We start from the raw sequence: 26,404 nt of genomic DNA, 5'->3' as shown, positions 1-26,404 counted from the left end.
GATGAAATGCTGGTACCTAAGTAAACGAGAGTTATGGGAGACATTTGCTGCCGCATGTCGGATTAGCTGAATCAGTACCACGTCTTCGGGCAGGAGGTCACCGGCATTCAATGTGGACCGCCGGCGTCTTACCAGCCACGTTAATGTCAGGCCCACTACACGAGCCATTAGGCGATAACAAGAGGCCGGCTCAGATAATCTGATCATTTCTAGAGATAGAGTAGTGCTTCAAAATGTTACTGGTCGACTTTATCAGCATCGGCATTCATCCAGACTAACCCTCACGATACCGGGATCTCGGCTTCTCTATCGGCCTACTACCATATCCCAGGAACAAACTGCGGAGTGCGGAGTAATCATACCAATATCTCCGCAACATCCACTAATACCCTGGGCACACGTAGGTACCTTGTCTACTTAATCATTAACTCTGGCTATCTTCAAGTCTGCCACATTTGATCCAAGGACGATTATTTCACCGCGAGATGTATGTCTCCATCACGGTCTGGACAGGCTTGCTATACACCTTGACGCAGGTACATGCATCATCACAGACCCTGGCGAATCGGCCATGGCTAGATCCAACACTGCCAAACGAACAGCGATTGCAACTTTTCCTCGACCAGTTGAACAACACCCAGAAATATGCTATGGTACAAGGCGATACCGAGCTCGATGATAACGGAACTGGAGTCAACCCTTGTATAGGACACATTTCTGGCAATGAGACTCTCGGGGTACCCTCAATTTGCATGGGAGATGGCCCAGCTGGGGTTGGAAACAACTTGAACAACGTCACCGCCTTCCCGGCCCCAATCGCCGCCGCGGCTTCGTGGAACACTACCCTCGAGTACGCTTATGGCCAAGCATTAGCCCAGGAACATATGGCAAAGGGCCGCAATGTCGTTCTCTCACCGACTATCAACATCCTCCGGTCGCCACTATGGGCCCGCGCAGCCGAGACCTTCTCAGAAGATCCATGGTTGACCTCTCGAATGGCTGTGGCGGGTGTCCTCGGCGTCCAGAGTCAAGGAGCTTTAGCTTGTCCCAAGCATCTTGCTGGGTACAATCAAGACACTAATAGATTCGGGGTGGGTCCTGATTGGGATACTGTTGACGTTCACATCGATGAGCGGGTGCTGCATGAGCTTTACCTGCCTGCTTTCAAGGCGTCTGTTCAAGAGGCAGATGCGGCTTCTGTCATGTGTTCCTACAATAAGCTGAACGGGTTCTTCGCGTGCGGAAACGACTGGCTTCTGAACACTACATTGAGACAAGAGTGGGGGTTTCAAGGCTTCGTTGTCGCTGATTGGTACTTCTCCACAAGAAGTACTGTCAGTGCGGTTATGGCCGGTCTGGATATCAGCATGCCTGGAGGTTCTCTCGAGGATTCATATGGATTCCCAGCCTACTACGGAGACCTTTTGGTTGAGGCTGTCGAAAATGGGACCATACCAGCGTCGCGCATCGACGATATGGTTGCAAGAACGTGGCGGTATATGTTCAAGCTTGGAATGGTCGACAATCCAGTCACTGGAGATGCGGAGTCGGTGGCAAGAACACAATCCCACCTTGATCTGGCTCAGAAGATGGCCGAGGATGGCTCCGTCCTTCTCAAGAATGACAACTATACGCTACCTCTTTCACGACAGAAGTACAGGCATGTTGTCGTCTATGGTGTTGACGGGACCAACCAAAGCCAGGTCACGGAGAACCACGGAGGCTTCGTGATCGACACGACAATGGTAGTGCAGTCGCCTTTCGACGCATTGAAGCAGCGAGCTGGCAAAGAAGGCAACATGACAGTCACTTATGCCGAGGCCTATCCTGGCACCGGGCAATTCCCAACGGTGCCTTCTAGCATGTTCGTCGACGATGGTCTGAATGTCACATACTACACGACTACAGACTTCTCTGGACCTATTAACCAAACCGACTCTGTACCTAACATCACCTCAGGATCATTCCCCAAGGAGCTCTGGGTATCATGGCCCCAGGTGTTTTCCTGCGTCTACGAAGGCACTTTCAAAGCTAACACAAGCGGGATGTACCATTTCTCCCTAACCGGCCAAGGAGACGCCATACTTCACATCAACGGACAAGTCATCGCCAACATGTCGAAAGCGAACTTTGGAAACACCGTTCAAGGTATCGCGAACTTGACAGCCGGAGATGAGGTTTCCTTGGCCCTGAACTATTCCATGGGCTACTCGCTGTCTACTGGCGCATATGGCATCACACTGGGAGTCGATGTAGGCAACGAAGCAAGAGACGAAGAAGCAACTTCACTAGCAGAAATTGCTGATATCAGCATTATCTTCGCGTCCGATAGGCATTCCGAAGGTGTTGATAGCAACATTGGCCTTTCTCTCCCCGGCGACCAGGACGCAGTCATATCACGAATCGCCAAACGTTCGAAGAAGACAGTAGTTATCCTCAACACCAACTCGGCCATTCTCATGCCCTGGATCGATGAGGTAGATGCCGTGATGCAGTCATGGTATGGAGGCCAGCAGATTGGCCTGGCGCTCGAACGACTGCTGTTCGGTGATGTCAGTCCGAGCGGCAAATTGCCGGTGACATTCCCCAAGACACTGGATGACGCTATCAAGATTACGTCAGACCTGATCGTACCCTATGAAGAAGGGCTGAACGTTGGATACAGGTGGTACGACGAGCACAAAGTCGACCCGCTGTTTTCATTTGGCCATGGACTCACATACTCGACGTTTGAACTGGGCAATCTCGCGGTGCACCTCGCAAACTCTACTGCCACATCTGGCTCTGAGCGCGTAATTTGTACTGCGACTTTGACAAACACTGGAACAGTCTCTGCGTCGGAAGTGGTTCAGCTTTACGTGTCGTATCCAGAGGCAGCGCGTGAGCCTCCCAAGCTGCTCAAAGCATTCGCCAAAGTCTACCTCGACGCAGACCAGAGTACAGATGTTCTTCTGGAGGTGCTTATGGATGATTTGAGGATCTGGTCCGAGCAGAAGAAAGACTGGGATTTTGTACATGGCGAGTATAACTTCCTTGCCGGATTCTCGGCGAGCGATATTAAGGTAGAGGGAAAGATGGTTTTTTAAACGTGCTACAATAAACCGAGTTCGAATATACAGTAGTATCGCAGATTGCTGATTACGTGACGTTGTCAGCGGCATTCAGGATTGTGACAAGAATGCGCCCTGGCCAATATTAAACCCAGCGTTGGCGAACAAGAAGGCCCAGGCTTCGTCGTCTACAAAGTCAATGTTGAAGGTTGACGCATCTTCCGACGCAGAATTAAAGGTGGTCTGATCATTGTACGCTGGGGTGATAACAGGTCTTTGCGTAGTCTGCGCATGGGCGGACGCAGGTTGGTGGCTGGCCGGGTCCACGGCTGCGGCGGACGCGGCCGCTACGTGCGAAAGCGAAGATGTATGACGCGCCTGCAATGCTTCGTGCTGAGTGGAAACATTGCGCAAAAACGCTGCTTGTAATGCGCAGCTTGTGCTGGTTGGCGCTTGGAGTTTCTCGAATACTGTCGCAGCATTGCGAATGCTATCCAGCGCTGGCATTTCCATCTCGGACCGGATATATGATGGTGCTGAAAGTAAGAGCTATATCCGATGTAAGTAGTCGGCTTTCTAAAGGTGAGTTATTAAATACCTTGATGAGGAATACTGCGGCATAGGCGATCATGACATGCACACTGTCCTGAGCAAAGTACAATAGTTGAGATGCCGAGGTTTCAGAAACGAGTTCAAGCATGTCAAGCGCGCTTGAGTAGCTGTTCCAGATAGCTTCTGTATCGACAGAAGTCACAATATCCTTCAGTTTGATGGATGCGCGTAGTGAGGAAGTGTATAAGAGTAGCCGCGCGTAGCTGCCATAGAACGGGATCAGGAATGACTAAGAAATGGTGGGCGAAGTCAGTACAATTTTCGCATCAGTTCTTGCATAAATCTTACGCACATGACAGTCCTCGCCTCGCTCAGATACTTTCTCAGTCCACCTCTTTTGCCAATTCACAATTTCTGCATCAACCATACGTAGCGTGGATCGATAGCGCGACGCTTCGTGCCGTTGCTGTTGAGCATATTTTGTCGTCATCATCTCAAAGTGGGTGGAGGTGATAAGGCGGAGGGATACAAATGCGCAAAGTAGCCGGTCGTTGGCCATTTCAAGAGGATGCAAATACCAGTTGCTCACTGATTCCAAATAGTTGCTCCTTTCGATCATCCAAGGCTTGCCGGTCTGCAAACTGATGCTGTACGCATGTCAGTATCTTGTGATAAGGTCGATAACACCCTATCCCTACCTCCTGTCATAGACAAATAGCACTAGCCAGGTCCTTTCTATGTTTCTGAACTGCATCGCCTGGTAATCAGACAGGTTCTCTGAAGGTCTCATGCCATCGGTTCCGAGATGATGCCAACCAAGCTCAATGGCCATCCTGATGGCATAGCCTACATTTAACCATGCACGATTATCGCGGGGCTCTTTCCAATATGTCAGGATTAATATGGCTTGGACCGTCTCAACAGATTTTGCACCACGGCGAAAGCTCTCTAGAAAAAGCTCTTCGGCGTGAGAAAGCAAATCTTTACGCAGCGCAGGATGTAACAGCTTTGCCGCTGCCGCCAGAATGGCAGTGAATAGAAACGAGGACTTCTCCCGGACGTACTGAAAGGTATGCAGTGAAGGGTCCAGTTGACTGATGAAGGGGTTGAGGTGCTTCATGAATCCAGCGAATAGCTCCATAGCAAAATGAAGGTTGACTACTCCTTTGACAACCGGATCATTGTCTGAGGTGTCCTCTGTGCATTCTTCGGACGCATGCCCGTGTTCAGTACTTAGTACATTCTGCAAAGAGAAATCTCCTCTTGTGATCTGTCGGTTGAGTATATCAGAAAGCCGAAAGCCTCTGCTCTCCGTCCAGAAATCTTGGCTTGAACGCTGGGCTGACTGGGGTTGAGAACGCAGTCTAGAAGCTGATCTTTGGGCGCAATGTGTACCTGCCAATGTATCCGCATCACCCGCTACAACACCGTCATGGTCAACATGTTGAGCTTCGCCGTTCCATGATGTCGTCGCAGCATTGTCTTGACCTGTTGAGCTTGGTTTCTGGATTCTACAAATCACATCAGCCATTTCCTGTTGTATGGAAAAAGTAGGATTGACAAACTTGAAGCCGTGCTTTCGACCGCGCCGGTGGCCAAGAAAGTCACACTGCAACGATTTGCGCGTACACCTCACGCACCGCGTATCTTGCGCCGTCTTGTGGCACTTCATCTTGACCTTGCGACATTGCAGGCAGGCATGTGGTCTTGGAAGAGATCAGTCGCGTAACTGCAGTCAACCCGGAGCGAACTCACGCGGCTTTCGAAGGCTCGCGACTTGGCGCTTCATCAGCCTCTGTCATCGTGAATGTGTGTATAAGACATCAAGGTCAGATCGGGCTCGAACGGACACACAGTGATAGGTAGCATCTGGATAGTGTGGTGTCAAAACGGGCAAGGTATCGAGGTGTCTTATCGCTATCTTCACACGCTAACCGCTTTAGGAGCTTCCCCGGGGTCCTTTCTGACATGACACCTGCTCCCATCATGTTCCTCCACGGCATTCAAGGGGAAAGCTCGACGCCCACTTACAAAGCTCTTGCAGCGATACGAGTATCTCGGAACCGCTGACCCCGCACGGCTCTCTCAAACCAGACTCAGCGCTATGCTGCGACCTCGGTCTACTTCTATCGTTCGTGCAGATCGCCGGTGTTCTAATGTAGATTGAGTCGCCGGCGATATGGTACGTGCTCTCATTAGCTTATGCATGCATGCACCGTACCATCGCATGGGTTCTTTTCTCGACATCTAGGTAGTCCAAGTCCGCATCAACTCAACGCACATCAAGATACTTCACAACTAGCAACATGACGCAAATACCACGGTCGAAGGCCAAGACGGCGCACGTAAACATGATGACCGATACCATCATAGCAAATCTACCGGCGGATGCACTTCGAAGCGTGATCAGAGTCATCTTGACAACGGAGCCATCAGTTACAAGCATTCTAGAAGAACAGACGCGGATCTATCTCAAGAAAACCGCCAATCAGCCGGTCGACCAGCTGTTCCAATCGACGACCGAGGGGGTTGCCTCAACCTCGAACTTCACATGGGCCCAGCAGCGCCTACGTTGCGCCATAGGATGCGGATTGGTTCTCGACAGCTTCCCAATACTCAATAAGATTGTAGACGAATCCGTCAGCCTTGCCGATGAACACACCGTGCCTCGGTCGACAGAACTCAACCACAGTTTAGCCTCTGTCGACGGTGATATCGTGCAGGCGTTGACTGCGATTCAAAAGCGCTTGTTGTCCAATAGTGGCAGCAGAGACCTCAACGAAGAGGAGAGACCGGTGATGGACTCGCTCTTCACTTCATTGCTACGATGTCACCAAAGATGGCTTGCATCTGCGCAAGACTTTCCTTTCGAACGAAGCACTGCAGTTCTTGCGACTATGCTTGGCCGCGAAAGCGGTATACCGACACTGGTTCATCAGAATAGCTCTTGCGAAAGTCAAATTACCGGACGGAAGACATCGACCTCTATCGAGACTTTCAAAGTCAAGGGTATCGAGCTGCCGAAGCTGTTCGCGGGCCTGTGGCAACTGTCTAGTCCATCATGGGGTACTGCGTCACAAACACAAATGTTCAAGCAATTTGCAGAGTACATTGCAGGTGGCTTCACTGCCTTCGACATGGCTGACCATTACGGCGATGCTGAGGTTATATTCGGACGCCTGAGAGCCTCGCTAGCTGAACCTGAGGCCGTTTTCGGTGCCACGAAGTACTGTGTATTCCACAAGATTACCGTAACCCCCGAAGTCATCGGCGCCAACGTCACAGAGCGGTGCCAGCGCATGAGCGCCAGCAAGGTCGATCTTCTGCAATTTCATTGGCAAGATTACAATGACCATCAGTATATCGAAGCGCTGCGACTGTTGCAGCAAGACGAACGAGTTCGACATCTGGGCCTTTGCAACTTCGACACAGCGCGTCTCCAAGAAGTTATTGAGAATAACGTCGATGTTGTCACCAACCAGGTCCAATTCTCCCTTATCGATGCTCGCCCACGATTTGGGATGGGCGAGGTTTGCTCACGACATAACGTCAAACTCCTCACATATGGCACTCTTTGTGGAGGCTTTCTTGCTGAGAAGTGGCTCGGCAAACCTGAGCCACAGCTGTTTGGCCCCGATACAACACCTTCTCAACGGAAATACTTTGAGATGATCCAGACTTGGGGCGACTGGGACCTGTTCCAGACGTTACTGCAGACTTTGAAGGCTATCGCGACCAAACACAATGTCTCCATCTCGAACGTCGCGACGAGATGGGTTCTCGACTTCCCATACGTCGGGGCAGTCATCATTGGCGCACGCATGGGTGTTAGTGAACATACAGAGGAGAACCTGAAGACGTATGGATGGAAGCTTGATGAAGAAGATCAGAGGAGCATCGAAGAAGTGCTTAAGAAGAGCAGGAGGGAGGAAGTGTTCAAGGTCATGGGCGATTGCGGAAGTGAATACAGGTAGAAAAGATGTCTTGGCTTATCCGCCTGGCTTGTGCATTAGATGGTATTCGAGTAGGCTCCAAAATAGCTGTAAACCTTCGTGAGCAATTTGGGTTGATTGTGAACACGGGCGCGTCGCGTCATTCCAGCCCGCCCGTGCGCTCGCCTCATCTTCCTGTGCCAGCTCTGTACGAACTCTCCCTGTCCACGCGGCCGCCTTTCATGCTCATGCCGACCCAGTCCTCTCCTGTACGGACGCCTTGCGGGTTTCGAAATATCAGCAACTGGCATACGCTCGCAAGCGCCTACATCGGCTGCCACGGCTGACGTCACCGCCAAACACGCGCATCATGCCCGCACCACGCGCCTGTCTCTGCCATCGCCTCAGCGTCCATCGCCGCACCGTCGCTTCCAATTCTCACGACCCAGGCTACCGAGCTACTACAAACGTGTCACGAACATCTCCTGGGGTTGCCACGAGATGCAAACATTGTTGCGCGATCGAGAGCATGGTGGCTGGTGCACCAGCTCCTGGCATGACGATCGAGATGATGATGGGTACGGTGAACACACTGGTGACATTGAGTGGATCCAACTGGAGAGCTGTTTGCAGTCTCTAGTGATGCTGCGACGCTTCAAAAACTGGATATATCGATATCGCGACTGTGTTAAACGCAACAACATGTTTACGAACATATGCTCGGTGTGCGCTTGATGCCCTTACACCTAAACATACATCCCCGCCAAGGCTCCTAAGACCATCTCGTGGTAGTCGATGCGCCGAGTGAAGCACGGGAAACGGATATCTCATGCGTATATCTCACTCCAAAGCTCAAGAGTTTCCTTCCAGACCAACCACCGTGGTATCCGCATGACTGAAGGTCCGTAGCCCGGTTCGGATGATCTTGAGCTGAGATTTACAATTCGGATCCGGACATGCGATCAATGCATCCGTGGACATCCAATCATGCGCGTGAGTTGGTCGTTGCTTGGCCGCTAGCAGAGGCAGTACTGCCGCTGAAATGCCAATCTCATCAGTTCTTGGAGTGTACAGTGTTTGTGCTTGAAACTCACCTAAGCTGTAGAAGCTTATGCCCTGTCCTTCGGGAAGACGAAGCATCTCTCCTTGAACAGTAAAGTAGTCTCCTTCCTTGGCTCCACACAAGATGCGCTCGCCTGGCGGACAAACCACCTCAACCCGCAAGTCGTACAATTGGAAAGAGTCGTCCTTGGCCGATGACATTGTGTTGCCTTTGGAAAGTTGCGTTGCTGATGTTTTGCACGCTCATCCCATCTCTTCTTGGATTCTATCAACTTCCCGTTTGGCGAAGGGTGGGGCCACCGGCGTTCTAAGCATGACAGATAGCAGCCGGCATTTCATGACACCCCAGCACGATCGCCGGTTTTCGGGCGCCCTGACCAGCTGCTATCAGAAACTAGAACCCCGCTATCAACGGTTACGGAGTCACTGAATCCCCCGTAGATGCCGAACTGCTTAGTGAGATAAGCTTCCCGCTTCGGCTTGGTACTTGTAGGAACCGTCGCGCGCTCCCATGCTAAGAGCATCATCATGGATCTATCAAAGAAGGATGCTACGCAATTTGCGCAAACTTCTGCGTCAAACTCAGAGGTCGAACATGGAGCCGTCGGTACGACATATGAGGTCAAACGCGACCTTGGGCGTCGTCATATCAACATGATTGCCATAGCTGGCATGATCGTATGTAAAACCACTCCAAAGCATTCTTGCAGTCTCTATACTCATGCACCAACTTTAGGGTACCGGACTTTTTCTAGCATCCGGCCAGGCCATCGCTACCGCAGGACCAGTCGGCGCTCTCTTCGGATATCTGTGCATGGGCTTAATTGCATGCGGTGTCGCCCTGTCTGCAGGAGAGATGTCGGCGTTCATGCCTGTCACTGGAGGGTTTGTTCGCCATGCTACGAAGTTCGTGCAACCTGCACTCGGCATCGCAACCGGATGGAACTTTTGGTACACCATGGCAATTACAGCGCCAGCCGAGCTCGCCGCTGCGGCAACCTTAATCAACTTCTGGGATAATAGCATTAACCCTGCTGTTTGGTACTCGGTGTTCATTGTGATCATCGTGGTCATCAACTTCTGCGGGGTGAAGGTTTATGGCGAAGTGAGTCCTGATGCACCCTACTTTTAGCTCCTATATCTGACAATTCAAAGAGCGAAGTCTTCTTCGCAGCTCTCAAGATACTCCTCATCATAGGTCTCATCATCGCCGGCCTAGTGGTAGACCTTGGAGGATCCCCTAGTGGAGATCGAATCGGCTTTCGGTACTGGAAGAACCCCGGTCCTTTCAACGAATACATCGTCCCCGGTAATACCGGCAAGTTCCTCGGGTTCTGGAGCTCCTTGATATCGGCAGCCTACAGCTACGCGAACATCCAGGTGGTCGCCATCGCTGGTGCCGAGACAAGGAACCCAAGAGTCATCATCCCGAACGCTATTCGAATGACGTTCTGGAGAGTACTTATCTTCTATGTTATCAGCATCTTCATCGTTGGTATGCTTGTACCATTCAACGACCCGAATCTTGGCATCTCTACGGGTGATGCTCAGCAGAGTCCTTTCGTCATTGCCTTCCAGCGCGCTGGTATCAAAGTCCTGCCATCAATCATCAACGCCATAGTATGCACTTCGGCCTTTAGTTGCGGCTCTGCATGCGTCTTCCTTGCATCACGTACGCTGTACGGGCTGGCAGAGGATGGACAAGCTCCCCGTGTCTTGCTTCGTACGAACCGATTCGGAACACCATATCTGGCAATAGGGACTTCTCTCATCTTCATGCCACTTGTATATCTTAGTCTGGGGAGCAATTCTTCGGTGGTTTTTGGGTGGTTTGTCAACATTACAACGATTGCTGGACTGATTGGGTGGCTTGTAATCGAGATCACTTACCTAAGGTTCTACTACGCATTGAAGGTCCAAGGTATCAGCCGAGACCGTAAGTTCACCACCGTTCGCTCAACAGAAGACGATGCTAATATTATCAGGTCTCGCATACAAGAGCCCATTGCAGCCATACCTCGCCTGGGTCACTGGGGGCGCGCTCGTCCTTGTCATCTTGTTCTCAGGATATAGCGTTTTCTTCCCCGGTCGCTGGAGCGTGGGCACCTTTCTCACATATTACGTCGATATAGCCATCTTCATTTTCCTGTGGGTCGCTGGCTTCTGCTACGCGAGATCGGGAATCATTGCTTTGCAGGACGTTGACCTGTCGGAGATTGCGGATGTTGACCGCGAGAAGGCGGAGATCCTGCACTCGGTGGAAGAAAATCTTTCGTGGTGGAGGAAGTGGGTTATTTAATTTACGGAGGATATCCTTAATGTCTACAACGGAAAAAAGTTCACATTGTCCACAGACCCAGGCCTCGATGATTTCTGTTGAAGTGACACATGACCAACATACACAGTAGCAAAGGACAAGCTAGATCAGGGAATTGCAACAATATGTGCAAAATTGATGCTATAGGTATATACATAGAAGTAGAATGAAGCCCATCAAGCTTCAATGTGATTGCGAGAAGACGATCCTAGCGCCCAATCCATCGCATATCCAGACCTACCTACGTCTAGTAGGTGGCGACCTTGGGACCGGGAACAGTGTAGGAGTTGAAGTTGGCGTAGATGTTCGCGGTGTAGCCGGAGTCGGTGCTCTTGACATGGCCGGGGATCTTGGTAGTGGGAGAGGGCTTTCCGCTGCCTCCTCCAGTGACCTTGATCTGAGCGCAGGAGATGTAGAACTGGGGCGGGCTGCCGGGGTTGTGGATACCGAGCTGCTCGATGCGGAGGAGGTACTCTCCAGCCGGGATCTGGGAGGGGATGGTGGTGGAGTAGGTAGCTAAGAAAGTGTTAGATACATTCCAGTGCGAGATTGGAGTTTGTGACTTACCACTCATGTCCCACTTGGCCTGGCCTCCGGAGAAGGTGGGTCCAATCTCCTTGATCTTGAACCAGTCGGAGGAGCCATCTGCAGCGGCAGCAGAGTCGACCTTGGTCATGTAGAAGGTGACGGGACCTTGGTGGTAGACGGCCTGGTCGGCGGTGAAGGAGACGGTGGAGCCAGCAGCGACCGAGACAGTGGTGGTGCCGCTGCCCGAGTTACCGCCAGCATTGCATCGCAGGTTCTTGTCCGCAAGGTCGGTGACGGGACTGTTGTTGGGAACGGGCCTGATGTTCTGGAAGTTGGCACCCTTCACACCGTTGGCGGTGAGCTGTTGGAAGATGTCTTGTACCTGTTAGTATATGCTGGTGCAGAATGAGTGGTGAAGTGCCATACAGTGACCCGAGGCAACGTTGGCAAAGGCCGCAACGGCGGTAGCGATAGCAATGCACTTCATGATGTGAGTTTGGTAAGTGAGAGACTGATGAGGATAGCGAATGAACTCGAAGGTGCTGATGATCTTGGTAGAGAATACGAGAGCAAAGTCCCCGGTTCTTATATGTGTTCTTCCTCACAGATACAACGCCTCGAATGGATACCACTCCATATTGCAGCACGCAGGACATGACCAGAGAGGGAAAACGTCAAGCCATGATTGGCCCAAGCATGAAACTCGAAATGAAGAAACGTCACAGGACAGGCACGATGGGTACCGCAGGGCGGCAAAGAACCCGGGACGTGAGGTGGAGTGTGGATACTCATTGCCGGTGGCAGTTCGTAGAATTTTCCTTCTGGAACGACCTTGTGACAGCCTTCGACGAGGCGAACAAGTGATGGTATGGCAGGTAATATCGCGAGTATGGGGGCTTGACATGCAGGACTGCAGGTCATTGGTCATGCATGCACGAAATGTGCATACCCGACGAATAGGAAAAGCGCATGTGCCGACGACGGTGGGTTCTATCCGTCGGAGCTAGAGACTGGCGCATTCGCTGGAACTGTACGACACTGGACGCCTAGGATAGATTAATATCTGGGGTAATATGTTTTTAATCACCATGGTCCAAGCTAGAGCGGAACTTGAGGCGATGTGAAGAAAAAGGAAACAACACCGATTCGTAATGTCCACCGAAACTGGTTGTCGCACATGTACACCGGTGCACTACGGCAAAATATGAGTCTTGTCTGAACGTCTGAGGTGTTGTTGTTTGTGTGAACGACTCGCAACGGCGTAGATGTTTCATGCCGAGTCATGCGGTTGACGCAACGGGATGTCGAACGACAAACGAGGCGATGATTGCCACAACCTCTATCGCTTGAAACAGGCACCTGAAAACTTGTATATTAATCTTGCTGAAAGGTTTTTTGTGCAAGGTCTTGCATATGCAGGCTGAACCGTTTCTTCGAGGTTGATCGAGCAATCGATGTGGCGGGTGGCTGGTCAATTTCCCATCTCTTGTCGCGAACTTGGACAAAAGCAACTCTGGAAATCAAAGGGTTGCTCGCTTGCCTTGTGGATCTGGAGTAAGGCCCGCTCTTCCTGTGCCAGGTCGGCAGCGTGGATGTGAGTTCTCTAGAAGTGGGTTCCAAGGTTCGCTATCGCATACACGTTTCCTTTCGTTGCGAGAAACAGCAGATCTCCAGCATTTTGATGTTTGTGGTGCTGAAGAGATCGCAGGTGATGGCGCGTCACCGGAGTAGTCAAGCAGGCGCGTTTGGTGAGGCCCAGCCCCCTGCGAACGTTACTCTGTCGCGCAAGCCAGGTACGAATGCTCGCTGCGCCGTACAGGCTATGTCAAAAGCGCTGGAATAGGATTTGTACCCCTATGTATAAAGCAAGGTAACGCATCAGCTTCGATACGCGCCTGTGGTTCCTAGGTTTACCTGGCTTCCGCGACAGCGCTAGATGCCTTGGTAGAGCTTCATTCAACATACGTACCTGGAATATCGTTATCGGACCAAGTAAATTCACATGAGGCCCAAATTGCACAGCTCGAGAGCGTTCGCTGGAAGCTTGCCACGTTGAGGGCATGGGAGCGACTTCCAAGGCTGGGACCTTCCAAGGTCGGGAAGCGGGGTACGACACGTGATCCCGTTGCACGTCGCGTCGCCATCGACATACGCCTAGTACTGACACGGAAAGTCCATGCGGAAACTGTACGAAGATTCGCCAGATCCACAGTCTTATCACATCGAATGTTGTGTTAGGGCAACAGCGTCGGTAGTTCGAGCGTTATAAGCCATCCTTCCATAGTCAACTTCTTCTACTGTCCATCTTTCAACTCTTCGTCGATTTCGTGTTCTCAATTGTTCGTTGCGAGAAAATGTCTGCAGAAGTCGCCACTGATCCTAGTCCGCGGAGCGAGAAATCGGTATCTGCTCATCCATTCTCCCCGCTATCGGCATCAGAACTCCAAGATGCTGCGGCAATCATCAAAGCTTCATGGCCAGCGCACACAGACCTGCATTTCAAGGTCGTGACGCTGCAGGAACCACCAAAAGTCGAGGCACTGAAATATCTAGAGGCCGAGCATAGCGGCAAGCCACTTCCGTCAATCGCGAGAAAAGCTTTTGTCAATTACTACATCCGGAACACTGTACGTGCAAAGATGTTGGAAATATGATTCGCGGCTAATTAGTCGGCAGAACAAATTCCACGAGGCTGTTGTGGACTTGACCTCACGTCGCGTAGATCGCAACGTCCTTCTAGGGCCCTTTGTCCATGCCAACGCGGATGGCGATGAAATCGTCGCTATCGAGAAACTTGTCCTGACCGATGAGAAAGTACAAGCGGAGATTGCCAAGCTCGAGCTCCCCCAAGGCACAGTAGTAATCAGCGACCCATGGATCTACGGGTCCGACGGCGTTGGAGACGAAGATAGGCTGTGGCAATGCTTCCTATACCTCAGGGACCCGATGAACTCATCAGAGGCCGACTCCAACCACTACGCAATGCCGCTTCCTATCTCGCCAGTGGTGAGCACAGAGAAGATGGAGGTCATTCGCGTTGATATACTACCGACTGGTGCAGGCAACACCATCAAGCCGGTTGAAAAGTACAAGATCCAACCGCCCAACGAGTACATACCCGAGGCCCAACAACTGCGGACCGATCTTAAGCCGCTTAATGTTATCCAGCCAGAAGGTGCTAGCTTCCAAGTCGAACAGCAAGGCACATCAAATGTCATCTCATGGCAGAAATGGAACTTCCGCGTTGGTTTCAACCAGCGTGAAGGTATGGTACTGTACGATGTCCGTTACGACAACCGCAGCTTGTTCTACCGAATGAGCCTTTCAGACATGAACATTCCGTACGCCGACCCTCGTCATCCCTACCATAAGAAGAGCGCCTTCGACTTGGGCGATGTTGGTGCTGGTATCATGGCGAACAACCTCAAGCTGGGCTGCGACTGTCTGGGCTCCATCTACTATCTCTCTGCCGTACTCGCCGACAACCACGGTGGGTCTGTGGAGATGCCCAACGTCGTATGCGTCCACGAGCAAGATGCTGGAATCGGTTTCAAGCACACTAACTACCGCACCGGCCGCGCAGTCGTCGCTCGAAACCGGGAGTTGGTGCTCCAGAGCATCATTACCGTAGCCAACTACGAGTATATCCTAGCCTTCATCTTCAACCAGGCCGGAGAAGTCGACTACGAAATCAGGGCTACTGGCATCCTAAGCACGCAGCCTATTGACGAAGGTGTCGAGGTGCCCTTCGGTACAGTCGTGCACCCCGGTGTACTTGCCGTCCACCATCAACACATCTTCTCATTGCGCGTCGACCCCATGATAGACGGGTATGACAACAGACTCGTGTACGACGAGGCGTTCCCGATGCCGCGCTCGGACTTCAACCCCCACGGTACTGGCTACTACGTTCAAGAGACGGTTGTAGACAAGTCTGGCGGCTACGACATCGCATACGAGAACAACCGCACCTTCAAGATCCAAAACCCGAACGTGCGAAATCCCATCAACGGAAAGCCAGTCGCATACAAGATCCAAGCGCCGCCGTTCCAAAAGATCCTTTCCGATAAAGACTCGTTCAACTACAAGCGCGCCGAATTCTCCGACCATAACATCTACGTCGTCAAGCACAAGGACGGCGAATTATACGCCGGCGGTACCTACACGAACCAGAGTCGTGGTGGAACGGGAGTGCGGAGTTGGGCGGAAAGGAACGACAACGTCAAGGACACCGACTTTGTCGTTTACATCCAAGCGGGCATTAACCACGTGCCTCGTATCGAGGATTTCCCTGTCATGCCATGCGAGATCATCAAGATCCATATGAAGCCGGTCAACTTCTTCGATAAGAACCCTGCGCTAGATGTACCGCCGAGTGAGCAGGCGTTCAACAAGAGCAGCTTATTGAGTGAGCAGCACCAGCAGCCGAGTGTTACTGCGACGATTGGTGAAGATGGTACGTGTTGTGCGCCGTCGGCGGCAAAGCTGTAGAGCTGTAGTTTTCACGAATTGAACATCCTCACGAAACATTGCGAAAATTATTTGTGAGATACCATGCGATGGTCCAAATCCAAGATTGATATCGATGCAAAGCCACGAGCTCGAAAAAGAATGTAAATATAGTAGGATGCGTTCAGATTGTGGACGAACCGTGTCCAACCTTGGAAAGAAGAGTTGGTCGTGTGCCTGCTCAGCAGGTAAGACGCGCCAAGCCCAGAGTCGCGCTAGTCACGGTCCAAAGCTCATGCGTCGCGGAACCTTCGAAGCCTCAAAGAAACACTCACTCGATCTCCCGCGATATCCCGACCCTCTTTCACCGTGTACCTTCCAGCGATCTCTTCATCAATATCGAGTCTGCAAAGCGATGGCGCCCAACGACAAAGCGGGCAGAGTTGTTTTCATCGGCAACATTCCCTACGGTATGCGAATGCTCACCCTGGCGCCTACATTGACGCCAGATCTTCCAAATCTGCCTCTTTAACACCACTGTAATCCTGAACCGAGCTAATAAACCCAGGCGGCACTGAAGAGCTCATCATCGAAACCCTCGGGCGCGTCGGACAGGTGCTCAACTTTCGCTTGGTGTACGACAAGGAAACCGGGCGCCCCAAGGGCTTTGGGTTCGCAGAGTTCGCCGACGCTGACGCCGCAGCCTCGGCCGTGCGCAACCTCAACGACTACGATTTGATGGGCAGGAAGCTGAGGGTCGACTGGTCCAACGAGAGCGGCTCCGGCGACAACGCGCCTTCCAACCGCGACCAGACTACACAACCAGCCATGAACGGCCAACAACCAGCAGCACCAGCACCGGCGCAACCGTCGAGCGCGCTGGGCCCTCTCCCACCAGGCGTCGAGTTGCCGCCCAGTCTCACCTGCCCCGATGCCATCTCGCGCACGCTCTCCACGCTGCCCCCCGACCAGCTCCTCGACATCCTCTCACAGATGAAAGGCCTCGTCATGACGGATCCTGCCAAGGCGACAGAGCTGCTGCGACAAGCGCCCCAGCTGGCCTACGCCATCTTTCAGTCGCTACTGCTCCTCCAGCTGGTCGACCCACAAATCCTGACCTCGCTTGTGGAGACATCGGCCGCGCCTGCCCCAGTTGCGCAGGCTCCACCTGTTCAGCAAGTACAGCAGCCACCACCGCAAGTTGCGCGACCGCCTGTGAACTACCCCGGATACCCACCACAAGTCGCGCCTACACCTCCCCAACCTCAAGCTCCCGTCGCACAGCCGTACGCGCAGCCTCCACAGCAACAGCAACCACAAGCACCTGGAATGGACCAGCAGGCGCTCTACGCACAGGTCATGGCTCTGTCGCAGCAGCAGATTGACCAGCTAGCACCAGAGCACCGCGCGCAAATCCTGCAAATACGGCAGATGTTGATGGCTGGTGGGCGGCCCTAGTTACGCCGAGACTTCCAGCAGCATTATAAGAAGCGGAAAGTTTGCCTTGGTCTTGCTATGAAAGACCGCTTGTTCCACGAGCGGGGTGCGGAGGTCCTTTGGTGCATACTACGCGACGTAGGACAGAGCACAACACAACCTGATCTCATCGCACGGATCTTACTGGAAATCATGGAATACCCCGATCGCTCTTTAAGGGCGCAGTGCTTGAAAGAAGCGATGTTCACATATGGCTTGTACAGCATGAACACTCTCCCAGAAGAAAGCGAGACCTGGGAAATGATGAGTCGTAATCTGGATGGAGCATCAGACTCTGGATTCGAATCGGATGACTCAGGCTATGCAGATGGTGATGGATTGGACGTGCAGAAACGTGAAGGAACATGTGGAGTGTAATGAGTGGCTCCTCAGAAGGGCTGCACAGCACAGTCGCGAATAGATGCACACAGGTCGCACAAGCCTGATTAATGCAAAAATGGATTCAATGTCACACGCGCGCCTTGTTTTTGTTGTAATCCTTGTCGATGCGACTGGGTGATGTTTGACTATCAACGATCGGGTTTAAAGATTTCGGCGGCCTAACCAACATTGAACATGCAAGATAACTACACTGATGGCCTCGGAAATCTCCGCGCGCCTTGACTGTGTCGGATGAAGGTCGTGGGAGGAGCTCGCAACACGCAGCAAGAGCTACTACTAGCTACCAGAACCACAAGCCTAGATTTCCGCGCCCCAGGCTGCACAGTTCACTTTGATCAACATGTTCTCGATGACAGCGAGAACAGCCCCGGAAGAAGCCCCGGTAAAGATCCGCAGAAGAAGCGTTTGCCATCGGGCAGCTATTGGCCCAGCCTCGCCTCCATCCCGTGTGGATCGAGCTAACCCTTGCCGCCAACTCACTCGGTTGCTGGGGCTTACGTCCCAAGCCGAGCACTTCAGCTGCTCTGCACCACACCAATCTTTGCGATTAGTACCGCGAGAGGCTGCTTTGGTTGTCCTTGGGCATTGCGCGCATACTTTCCTAGCCATTCTGCATCGGAAACCTGTACTATATCATCACGACATGACGATTTGAACGATTCTCTCTCACTTGCGACTGTCTGCAGCGATATACCCAGCATATCCCACCAAGAGACTCATCTCATTTGCGCCCGACCCATTGCCAGCACCACTTTGTAATAACAACGCATCCGCGCCCCCGCGATCCTGACTGCAGTCCTGCGCCATCATGTGGAGCAGATTGACCGGTAGCTCTGCTGCCTCCAACAGCAACAAGGACGAGGAAAGTCGCCGCCGCCGTACTAGCGACTCCACGCGTTCCAAGCGCGACCCAGACGCCCGCTCCGTCGTGTCATCCTCGACGACGCGCAAGCCATCGACATCGACCTCATCTAAACGTGACACTGCGCCTTCCGCGTCTTCGATTGCCTCCTTCACGACTGCCTTCGACGAGATGCCGCGCTCACGGGCCACAACAAACAACACGAGCGGTCCCTACGACGACGACAACATGCGTCGCGACGATCGCCGCAGCAGCTATGCCGAGTCGTCCAGCTCGACACTGCGCGACGACAAGGACCGCAAGACGGGCAAGGCCAAGGACAAGAAGCTCGAGAAGCGCCGCTCGACGCGCTCAGTGCGGTCCGGCAGCACGTCGCAAACTGGCGCCGGCTACAGGGGCGAGATTGTTGACAGTCCCAAGTCGGTCCAGCGCAGCTTCAGCGGCCAGATTGGCAGCGACGGCTTCTCGCAGTTCCCAGGACAGGCAGGAGCGCCCATGATGTCGGGCGCTCTGCCAGTAGGAAGCCACCCACCACACCACGACGACATGGACGATCACGTGCAGAGCCAGTTCCCCGGCCAGGACCCTCTGCGATACACCTCGAGCGCGCTCCCTGGCGGCCATCCATTCGGAGCGGCTGCCGACTTCTACAACGACCAGGGCCAGTCAGTGCACCAACAGCCTGGCGTGAGGCCCCAGCCGCCCTCTGTCATCATAGGACAGGATACCCCCCATCTCATGTCTGCCTCCGCGCAGCCCAACCCGGTTGCCGACACCGGATCGGGCGCCGCTGCAGACTTCTACGGGCCCAGCACAAATGGCTCTTCATCCAGGCCTCCACGACCATCGAGCTCGTCCATGCCCGGTGCCTTCGTCGACGACACCCCGACGCCCCAGAAACCACCGCGACCCGCATCTTCGTCGAGACCCAACAAGTCGAGCACCTTCGGCCCAGCTGCTACTGCGGCCGGCGGAGCTGCCCTGGGATATGCCATGGGCCACAGCTCCTCTAATCACGAACACACCACGAGCTACAGCTCATCGAATGTTCGCCCTTCTACATCATACTCTTCTTATACTAATAATACCCCCCCGGCTGCTCCGGCTTCCACGTACAACATGTACGGCCCGGGATCTAATGCTTCTAATACCGCTGCCAACGACGGCAGCTACCTCCCACCCTATGCTGCAGCCGCCGCCTACGGCGTGGAAGGCGCGCCTCCTCCAAAGCCACCTCGGCCAGCCAAGCCAGAAAAGCACTCGTCTGGCAGCATGGCTGGACTGTACGCTGCTGGCGCCGCAGGACTGGCGGCTTATGGCTTAAACCAACATAATTCACATTCACACACCCACTCCAACACCCACACACACTCGCATAGCACACACCATCACCCGTCGGCGCACGGCCCGAACGGACATCATCAGAATGGCCTTACGCCCAGTCCATACATCTCAGGCGGCATGGCTCACCAGCATCAGCACACTGGGCCTGTTTCCAAGTTTGTCGACTGGTGGAAAGACTACGAGGATGTGCAGAAGATGGAAGAGTACACCGAGTACATTGGAGTTTGCAAGGGTTGCTTTGACCCTCGCTCTTCCGTTCTGGACGCCCCGCGGAAGCACCACTACTACAAACGGCGATCCAATGAGTTCATGCGACCCACTGGTGGCATTGAGAAGCAATCTCGATACTCGCTCAAGGAGAAGAAGTCTTGGGGCTCAATCTCTTCGGGTGAGGAGCGTCGCAAGAACAAGAGCAGCGCCGCGGGCTGGGTAGCTGCAGGCCTGGGCGGCATTGGCCTTGCCAAGGCTGGAAAGGCTGTCTTCAGCGCGGGCCGCGACGACTTTGACGACACATACAGCATCAAGTCTGGTCGGTCGAGGGTCTCACGACACAGCCGCAGCAGATCAGGGGATCGCAAGAGTTACAGCTATGGCAGCTCTGGCATCCGCCACCGGAGCAATTCCGCCGACCGCATTTCCGTGATGTCCGTGGGCGTTACGAGCGACAAGAAGGACCGTAAGGATCACAAGGTTGTTCGCCGTCAGTCTCGGTCGCGCCGTTCTCGATCAAGCTCAACTTCAAGCTCCAACTCAGGACGCGGCAAGACAGGCCTGATCGGCACTGCCATTGGTGCAGGTCTTGCAGGAGTCGCCCTTGGAGCGGCCACAAAGAAGAAGCAGCACAGTCGATCCAGGTCCCCGAAGAGGGTTCAAGTGGTTCATCACCGCAGAGACAGCAGTGACGATGAGCGTCGTAGGAGAAGATCGCATTCACTCCGACACAAAGCATCTCGAAGCTCAACATCCGGAGCCTCTGTCATCGAAATTGGCCAGAATCACGAGTCCCAGGGTGGCTTCCTTGGAGGCTTCTTCTCTGCACCTCCACCAAAGGAGAAGCGAGTGAAGACAGCCAATAGCCTGAAGAAAAAGAAGAAGGGCTTCTTCAGCTTCAGCAATGCTTCAACATCCTCATCCGACTCCGAGATGGCATTCGGCACCGGCTACGTAAGGAGGACGCGGAGACGATCATCGCCGAAGAGACGAAACTCGGATGAGCGACTGAAAGCTTCGCTACTTGGTCTTGGCGCTACGGCTGCTGCTATCACAGCCGCGAAGGCCGGCAAGGGCAAACGCCACAACGAGATCGTTGCTGTTAAGGAGAACCGTCTTGGTCGCAAGACAAGTCAAACTTCGCGGCCCGCCTCACGTTACGGGGACGACGAGTGGGAGGACTTGCCAGACGATGGTACTTCCGACTCCTCGAGTGATGGCGGTCTCGTATACGGCGATTATTCCCTGAAGAAGACCAAGAGCAACGAGTCTATCGGATCCAACCACTCAGGTACGAACAAATGGGGCTGGCGATGGGGCTTTGGCAAGAAGAGAAGGTCTTCCAACAACCTCTACGACAACATCGCTAGTACATCGCTCATTGGGCCTGCCGCAGCTGGCGCAGCAGGTGCCTTGACCGGCGCAGCTGTTGGAGCTGCCCATGGACACCACGACAGCGAGTCTAGCAGCGCTCAAACATTGCAGTCGGTCTATCCTGTTGCACCCCATGACCCCAATGCGTCGTTCGATGCACGCCGTACAAGCTCTATCGTCACCAATCAGCCTATTGTCACCTCAGGACCTGGTCCCATCCCCATTCAACACCCTCAGCCAGTGCAGCAAGTCCCCGGCGCCATCTACTCAACACAGGCACCATCACAATCTGGGTACACCACAGCAGGTCCTTCAGACTTCCCACCAGCACCTTTCCCACCTCCTTATCCCACGCAGTCTCAAGTTCAGAACATTATCATCCAAAGTCCTCAGCATCCTCAATTCCGTCGGGCAAACTCTTCTCCCATCCAAAGCTCCTCATGGAGGCGAGATGCCTCTATTGCTGGACTTGCAGCGACTGCCGGATTTGCAGCAGTTTCTGCGATGAAACACCCCGACCGACCTCCGAGCCGACCGCCGTCCGCGTCTAGCAATGTTCGCTTCAACTTGACACAAGAGCAGGCCGAGAAGGACCTCCGTGAGCGACGCAAGGAGCAGGAGCGACTGGACGAGGAGGCCGAGCGTCGCCGAGAACAACAGAGACGCGAGGACGAGGCGCGCCGGGAAGAGGAAGACCGAGTGCGTCGAGAACAGCTGCGACAAGAGGAAGAGGCCCGGCGAGCGGCACTTGCGCTCCGTGAGGAAGAGGATCGCCTGCGCAAAGAACGGCAGCTGCAAGAGGATGAGGCTCGACGGATTGAAGAAGACCGCCGGCAGACATTGCTCCGTTTGGAGGAAACGACACGCCAAGAAGAAGCGCGACGCCGAGACGAAGACGAGCGACGTCGCCTGGAGTTGCAACGGCAGCAGGAGGAGGCTCGCAAGTTCATGGACATCGAACGATTGGCGAGGCTCGAGAACGAACGCCGTCGCGAACAGCAAGAGGTCCAGGCACGCCTCGCTCGGGAAGCCGAAGACCGCGAACGTCATCAACGAATGTCCGAAATGGAGCGTCAGCGTCAGCTCGCCATCGAGGCTGCGGAGGCTGAGCGCAAACGGAGAGAGCGCCGTGAATCTCAACAACAAGAAGCTGAGCGCATCGATGCCGCGAGACGCGAAGCTGAGATTCAAGAGGACATGGAGCGCCGACGCAGGGAACGCGAAGCTCAGGACTACACCGACCGATACGAGAGCGACCGAGCTCGTAAGCTTGAACAGCAGCCAACAGGAGATTCAATGGCTTCGACTGCCACCGTTGTACAACGCAAGGAGCAGGAGCTGCAAGACCGCGAACGCGAGGCTTTCAAGTCTGACAAGAAGTCTTCCGTTGCTGGCGCAGTAGCTGCTGGTGCTGCAGCAGCAATCGCAACTGCTGCGATCAAGGACTACAAGGACAACAAGGACAAAGAGAAGGAGAGGGAGCGCGAGAAGAAGCGCGACAGCAAGTCTTCGTCTTCAACGAAGAGCAGCAAGAGCGAATCCTCCTCATGGAAGCGCAGCAAGAACGATTCTTCTTCGTCCAAGAGCAGCAAGAGTGAATCTTCATCCTCGAAGAGCAGCAAGAAGCGGGAGCCAACCAGTGTCAAGACTATCGAGCCCAGCAAAGTCAAGCAGGACATTTTTGACGAGGACATCTTCAACCCCGATATGTTTAAGCAGAAGGACAATTCACGCCAGGAAGCTCGCGAAGTCCTTCAAGATTGGGAACAAAGGTACTATGCAAAGCCAGTATCTCAAGCTGAATTCTTCGCACCGGAAGAGCTCTTGGCCAACGACAACCTGCCCAAGGTCCGCCCAGTAGACCCGAACGAGGGCGCTCCAGATCTACCCATCAACCAATCCTGGGAAGACTATCCTGTCAGCCAGCCCAAGCTCCCTCCTTATCCTCCGTCGTACGCATTCACTGCCACCAGAAATGGTCGGTCCTCTCAACCCCAACCGCTACCTCAAGTTCCATCGCTGAACCTCATCTTGCCTACTCCTCCCGGTAGTCGCACACCTTCTGTGCGCAGTGCATCTGCCCCTCCATCACCAGCAATGGAGCCTATCAGGGAGACTAGAGAGACCAGACGCGAGCCAAGAGATGACGAATCGAACCGAGCAAGATCTAGGGTAAGCTGGGGCGAGAACCAGTTCCACCACTTTGACGTCCCTACTCCGGAGTCCTACCGCGAACAATTCGTCTCAGATGGCGATCTCAGGTCGCGTGAAGCCACGGTCGAGCGCGAGCCGCCCAAGCCCGAACAGACGACGTCCACCTACACACCCTACCGCCCCGAGATGTCCAGAGTCCCCGAGAGTAAGGAGTCTGCACCAAGCACGCAATACATTCGGGACGAGAAGGACTCCAGTTGGGACAGTGTCGTGGATGCTGCTTCCAAGAAGAGCAACAAGAAGGAGAAGAAGTCAGCAGCAGCGGCAGCAGCTGCAGCACTAACGACTGCAGCGGTTCTTTCCCGAGATCAACGAGATCAAGAGGACGAGCGTAGCTACAGACGCGACAATCCAACTGCATCTGCCCTGAGCAACCCGACTGCATCAAACCTCAGCAGTGCGACTTCCTACGATTTCAGCGATCCAACTGCGTCTACCGTCAGCACTGTTGTCAGCAATGCCACTGCAGCTGGATTCAGCAATCCTACCGCGTCTTCCCTCAGCAACCCGTTCTCTGATGGAAACAGGGCCCCTTCAACTATCGCTCCATCGATCATCTCAGCTGCGCCATCTTCCACAGTCACTCCTTCCATCATCTCAGCTGTGCCATCTACGAGCAGCGTTCAGACGGCATACTGGCAGCCTGAGTCAGAGCGCGACGCGTGGAGGACGCCCCAACAGAGTACAGTGGGACCTGGCTTTGTTGAAGGCGAGATTCCTACACCGCCAGTGTCTATGCACATGCCCGGCGGCTGGGACGACATACCGGACCCTGAGGTACTCGCAGAGGAGCCGCCGGCATCGTCCGCGAAGAAGGACACAAAGGGTAAGAACAAGGCTAACGATACTGACGAAGTTATAGCTATGCAGAATGTTTCTCGACGTGGAGAGCCAACACCTGCAGTGAAAGAGAGGGAAGCGGAGCCAGAGGTCAAGCTCAGCAAGAAGGAGAAGAAGGACAAGAAGAAGAAGTCCAAGTCATCGAAGCGAGCCAGTGTGGACACTTGGGAGATGAGTGATCCCAGTCCGCCATCAAGCCCGATAATGGACCGCGATCCCAGGGACATCGAGCCCTCCCGAGATCCCAGGGATATTGAGCCTTCTCGATCTGCTGAGACCTCACGATTCGCCGACTCTTCTCGCTCCACTGAGCCTTCTCGATCGGCCGAACCACCACGTCTAGGAGAAGCATTCCAAGAGTCCCCCAGTCCTCCGAAGAAGCCCGCGCGACAAGGTGAGAGCAGCGGCAGTAAAGCCTCCACCGCTGCCATGGCCGGTGGTTTCGCTGCTCTAATGGGCATGACTATGAACCAGGATCAAAACAGAATGGCCTCAGATGCCGAGCGTGCCAGGAAGGATCTTGAGTCCACAGAGAAGCACCATTCACGCGACTCTCCTGTATCTCCACCGAATGGCGCACGTGCACTCGAACGAAATGAGAAGAATGTGACCATCCCAAGTTACGCATTCGAGGGTGTTGAGGAGCTGGCCGATAAGACACCCAGGCCGAAAGTCCAGAAAAGACACAGTAGCGGCAAATGGTCACCTAGCATCAGTTCTCCTCTCAGGACCGAGACGACGTATGACGACTACATAAACGCCCGCACCATTCCCGATCCTTCCAGATATCAAACGATGGTCGAGGCCCCAAAGGTTCCCACCGCAGCGCCGTTCACGATGGCGCATGATCCAGTCACCGCTCGTAACGTAACCGACTCTGGGTACTATGCTCCCGACGACGTGCCGAGCCGGGCGGGCAACGATAAAGAATCGAATGGATTCTATCCCGCAGACTTCAACGAGGAGGCAAAGGACAGGCACTCACGAAACGATCGCGACCAGGATGTCGATGACAGATACGATGATGACTTCGACGACAGACCACGCAGGTACGATGATGACGATGTGGGCTCAATCGCTTCTCTGAGCTACAAGTACGACGACCCCGATCGCGAGGAGAGACGCCGCAGACGTCGCGAAGCCAAGTCCGAGACACGTGAGAAAAGCCACGACCGCGGTTACGATCTTGAAGAGGGTGGAGAACGGAGGCGAAGACATCGCCATCATGAGGCTGATGAGGGCGCTGACGACTGGGACACGAAATCCGCCATCTCCGAGACTGGCGAGCGACGACGCAAGCACAGGAGAAGGGATGGCGACAGAGACGCATCACCCGAGACCAAGACTAGATCACGCTCCACAGCAGCTTCCGAACTCGGCGACTACGATGACGATCGCAAGTCCTCCCGGAGACGATCCAAACGAGATGATGACATGGTTTCCGTCGTATCCTCAATCCCAGATCTAGACGAGGATCGCAGTTCAAGGAGGGAGAAGGAGAAACGTCCAAGTGGCTTCCTGGGCCTTTTCGGCAGCAAGTCGAGGGAGAACTTGAAAGAAGCTTCAAGCAAGTCCTCGAAATCTAAGGACGACGACGATGAAGAGCGCAAACATCGTAGACGGAAGCATCGGTCGGATCGCGGTTCTACCTACGGCGGCTCAGACGATGATGACATGCGCTCCACGATCTCGACCAGTAGTCGACGCGAAAAGAGGAGCAGCCGCAGTCGTAGCGAGAGAGGAGACGGAGACAGGACGGATGCTTATGATGACAAGGTACATCGCTCTTCTC

General features: G+C 53.9%; 8 protein-coding genes across 8 annotated transcripts in view; 6 read left to right on the top strand and 2 right to left on the bottom strand.

Annotated features, from left to right (window-relative positions):
* Positions 1-485: 485 nt before the first annotated feature.
* J4E85_004217 (uncharacterized protein) lies at positions 486-3,086 on the top strand (the record flags this gene model as incomplete). Its single annotated transcript, XM_051468478.1, has 1 exon — positions 486-3,086. One exon carries the CDS (start codon positions 486-488, stop codon positions 3,084-3,086), a length of 2,601 nt encoding a protein of 866 aa, XP_051328070.1.
* A 1,210-nt stretch (positions 3,087-4,296) lies between these two features.
* On the bottom strand, positions 4,297-5,290 carry J4E85_004216 (uncharacterized protein; the record flags this gene model as incomplete). Its single annotated transcript, XM_051468477.1, has 2 exons — positions 4,297-4,947; positions 5,213-5,290. The coding sequence occupies 2 exons, from the start codon at positions 5,288-5,290 to the stop codon at positions 4,297-4,299; spliced, it is 729 nt and encodes a 242-aa protein (XP_051328069.1).
* A 618-nt stretch (positions 5,291-5,908) lies between these two features.
* J4E85_004215 (uncharacterized protein) lies at positions 5,909-7,576 on the top strand (the record flags this gene model as incomplete). Its single annotated transcript, XM_051468476.1, has 1 exon — positions 5,909-7,576. One exon carries the CDS (start codon positions 5,909-5,911, stop codon positions 7,574-7,576), a length of 1,668 nt encoding a protein of 555 aa, XP_051328068.1.
* A 1,548-nt stretch (positions 7,577-9,124) lies between these two features.
* J4E85_004214 (uncharacterized protein) lies at positions 9,125-10,895 on the top strand (the record flags this gene model as incomplete). The annotated part of the gene is made up of 4 exons (XM_051468475.1): positions 9,125-9,274; positions 9,333-9,701; positions 9,752-10,532; positions 10,582-10,895. 4 exons carry the CDS (start codon positions 9,125-9,127, stop codon positions 10,893-10,895), a joined length of 1,614 nt encoding a protein of 537 aa, XP_051328067.1.
* Positions 10,896-11,160: 265 nt separating this feature from the next.
* J4E85_004213 (uncharacterized protein) lies at positions 11,161-11,928 on the bottom strand (the record flags this gene model as incomplete). Its single annotated transcript, XM_051468474.1, has 3 exons — positions 11,161-11,429; positions 11,481-11,816; positions 11,868-11,928. The coding sequence occupies 3 exons, from the start codon at positions 11,926-11,928 to the stop codon at positions 11,161-11,163; spliced, it is 666 nt and encodes a 221-aa protein (XP_051328066.1).
* A 1,867-nt stretch (positions 11,929-13,795) lies between these two features.
* Positions 13,796-15,932, top strand: J4E85_004212 (uncharacterized protein; the record flags this gene model as incomplete). The annotated part of the gene is made up of 2 exons (XM_051468473.1): positions 13,796-14,068; positions 14,118-15,932. The coding sequence occupies 2 exons, from the start codon at positions 13,796-13,798 to the stop codon at positions 15,930-15,932; spliced, it is 2,088 nt and encodes a 695-aa protein (XP_051328065.1).
* A 373-nt stretch (positions 15,933-16,305) lies between these two features.
* Positions 16,306-17,348, top strand: J4E85_004211 (uncharacterized protein; the record flags this gene model as incomplete). The annotated part of the gene is made up of 2 exons (XM_051468472.1): positions 16,306-16,360; positions 16,459-17,348. 2 exons carry the CDS (start codon positions 16,306-16,308, stop codon positions 17,346-17,348), a joined length of 945 nt encoding a protein of 314 aa, XP_051328064.1.
* Positions 17,349-18,576: 1,228 nt separating this feature from the next.
* J4E85_004210 (uncharacterized protein) overlaps positions 18,577-26,404 on the top strand; it is a gene marked incomplete at both ends in the record, with an annotated part of 29,708 nt that continues 21,880 nt past the window's right edge. The window contains one exon of the mRNA XM_051468471.1: positions 18,577-26,388. Within this exon, the coding sequence (XP_051328063.1) occupies positions 18,577-26,388 (7,812 nt within the window). The remainder of the gene's footprint in view (positions 26,389-26,404) is intronic.

Source organism: Alternaria conjuncta (genome assembly GCF_024043145.1).
Source record: "Alternaria conjuncta strain BMP 0040 chromosome Unknown scaffold_5, whole genome shotgun sequence".
In the NCBI taxonomy this organism is placed as follows: Eukaryota; Fungi; Ascomycota; class Dothideomycetes; order Pleosporales; family Pleosporaceae; genus Alternaria; species Alternaria conjuncta.
This window is presented reverse-complemented; position numbering and strand designations above follow the sequence as displayed.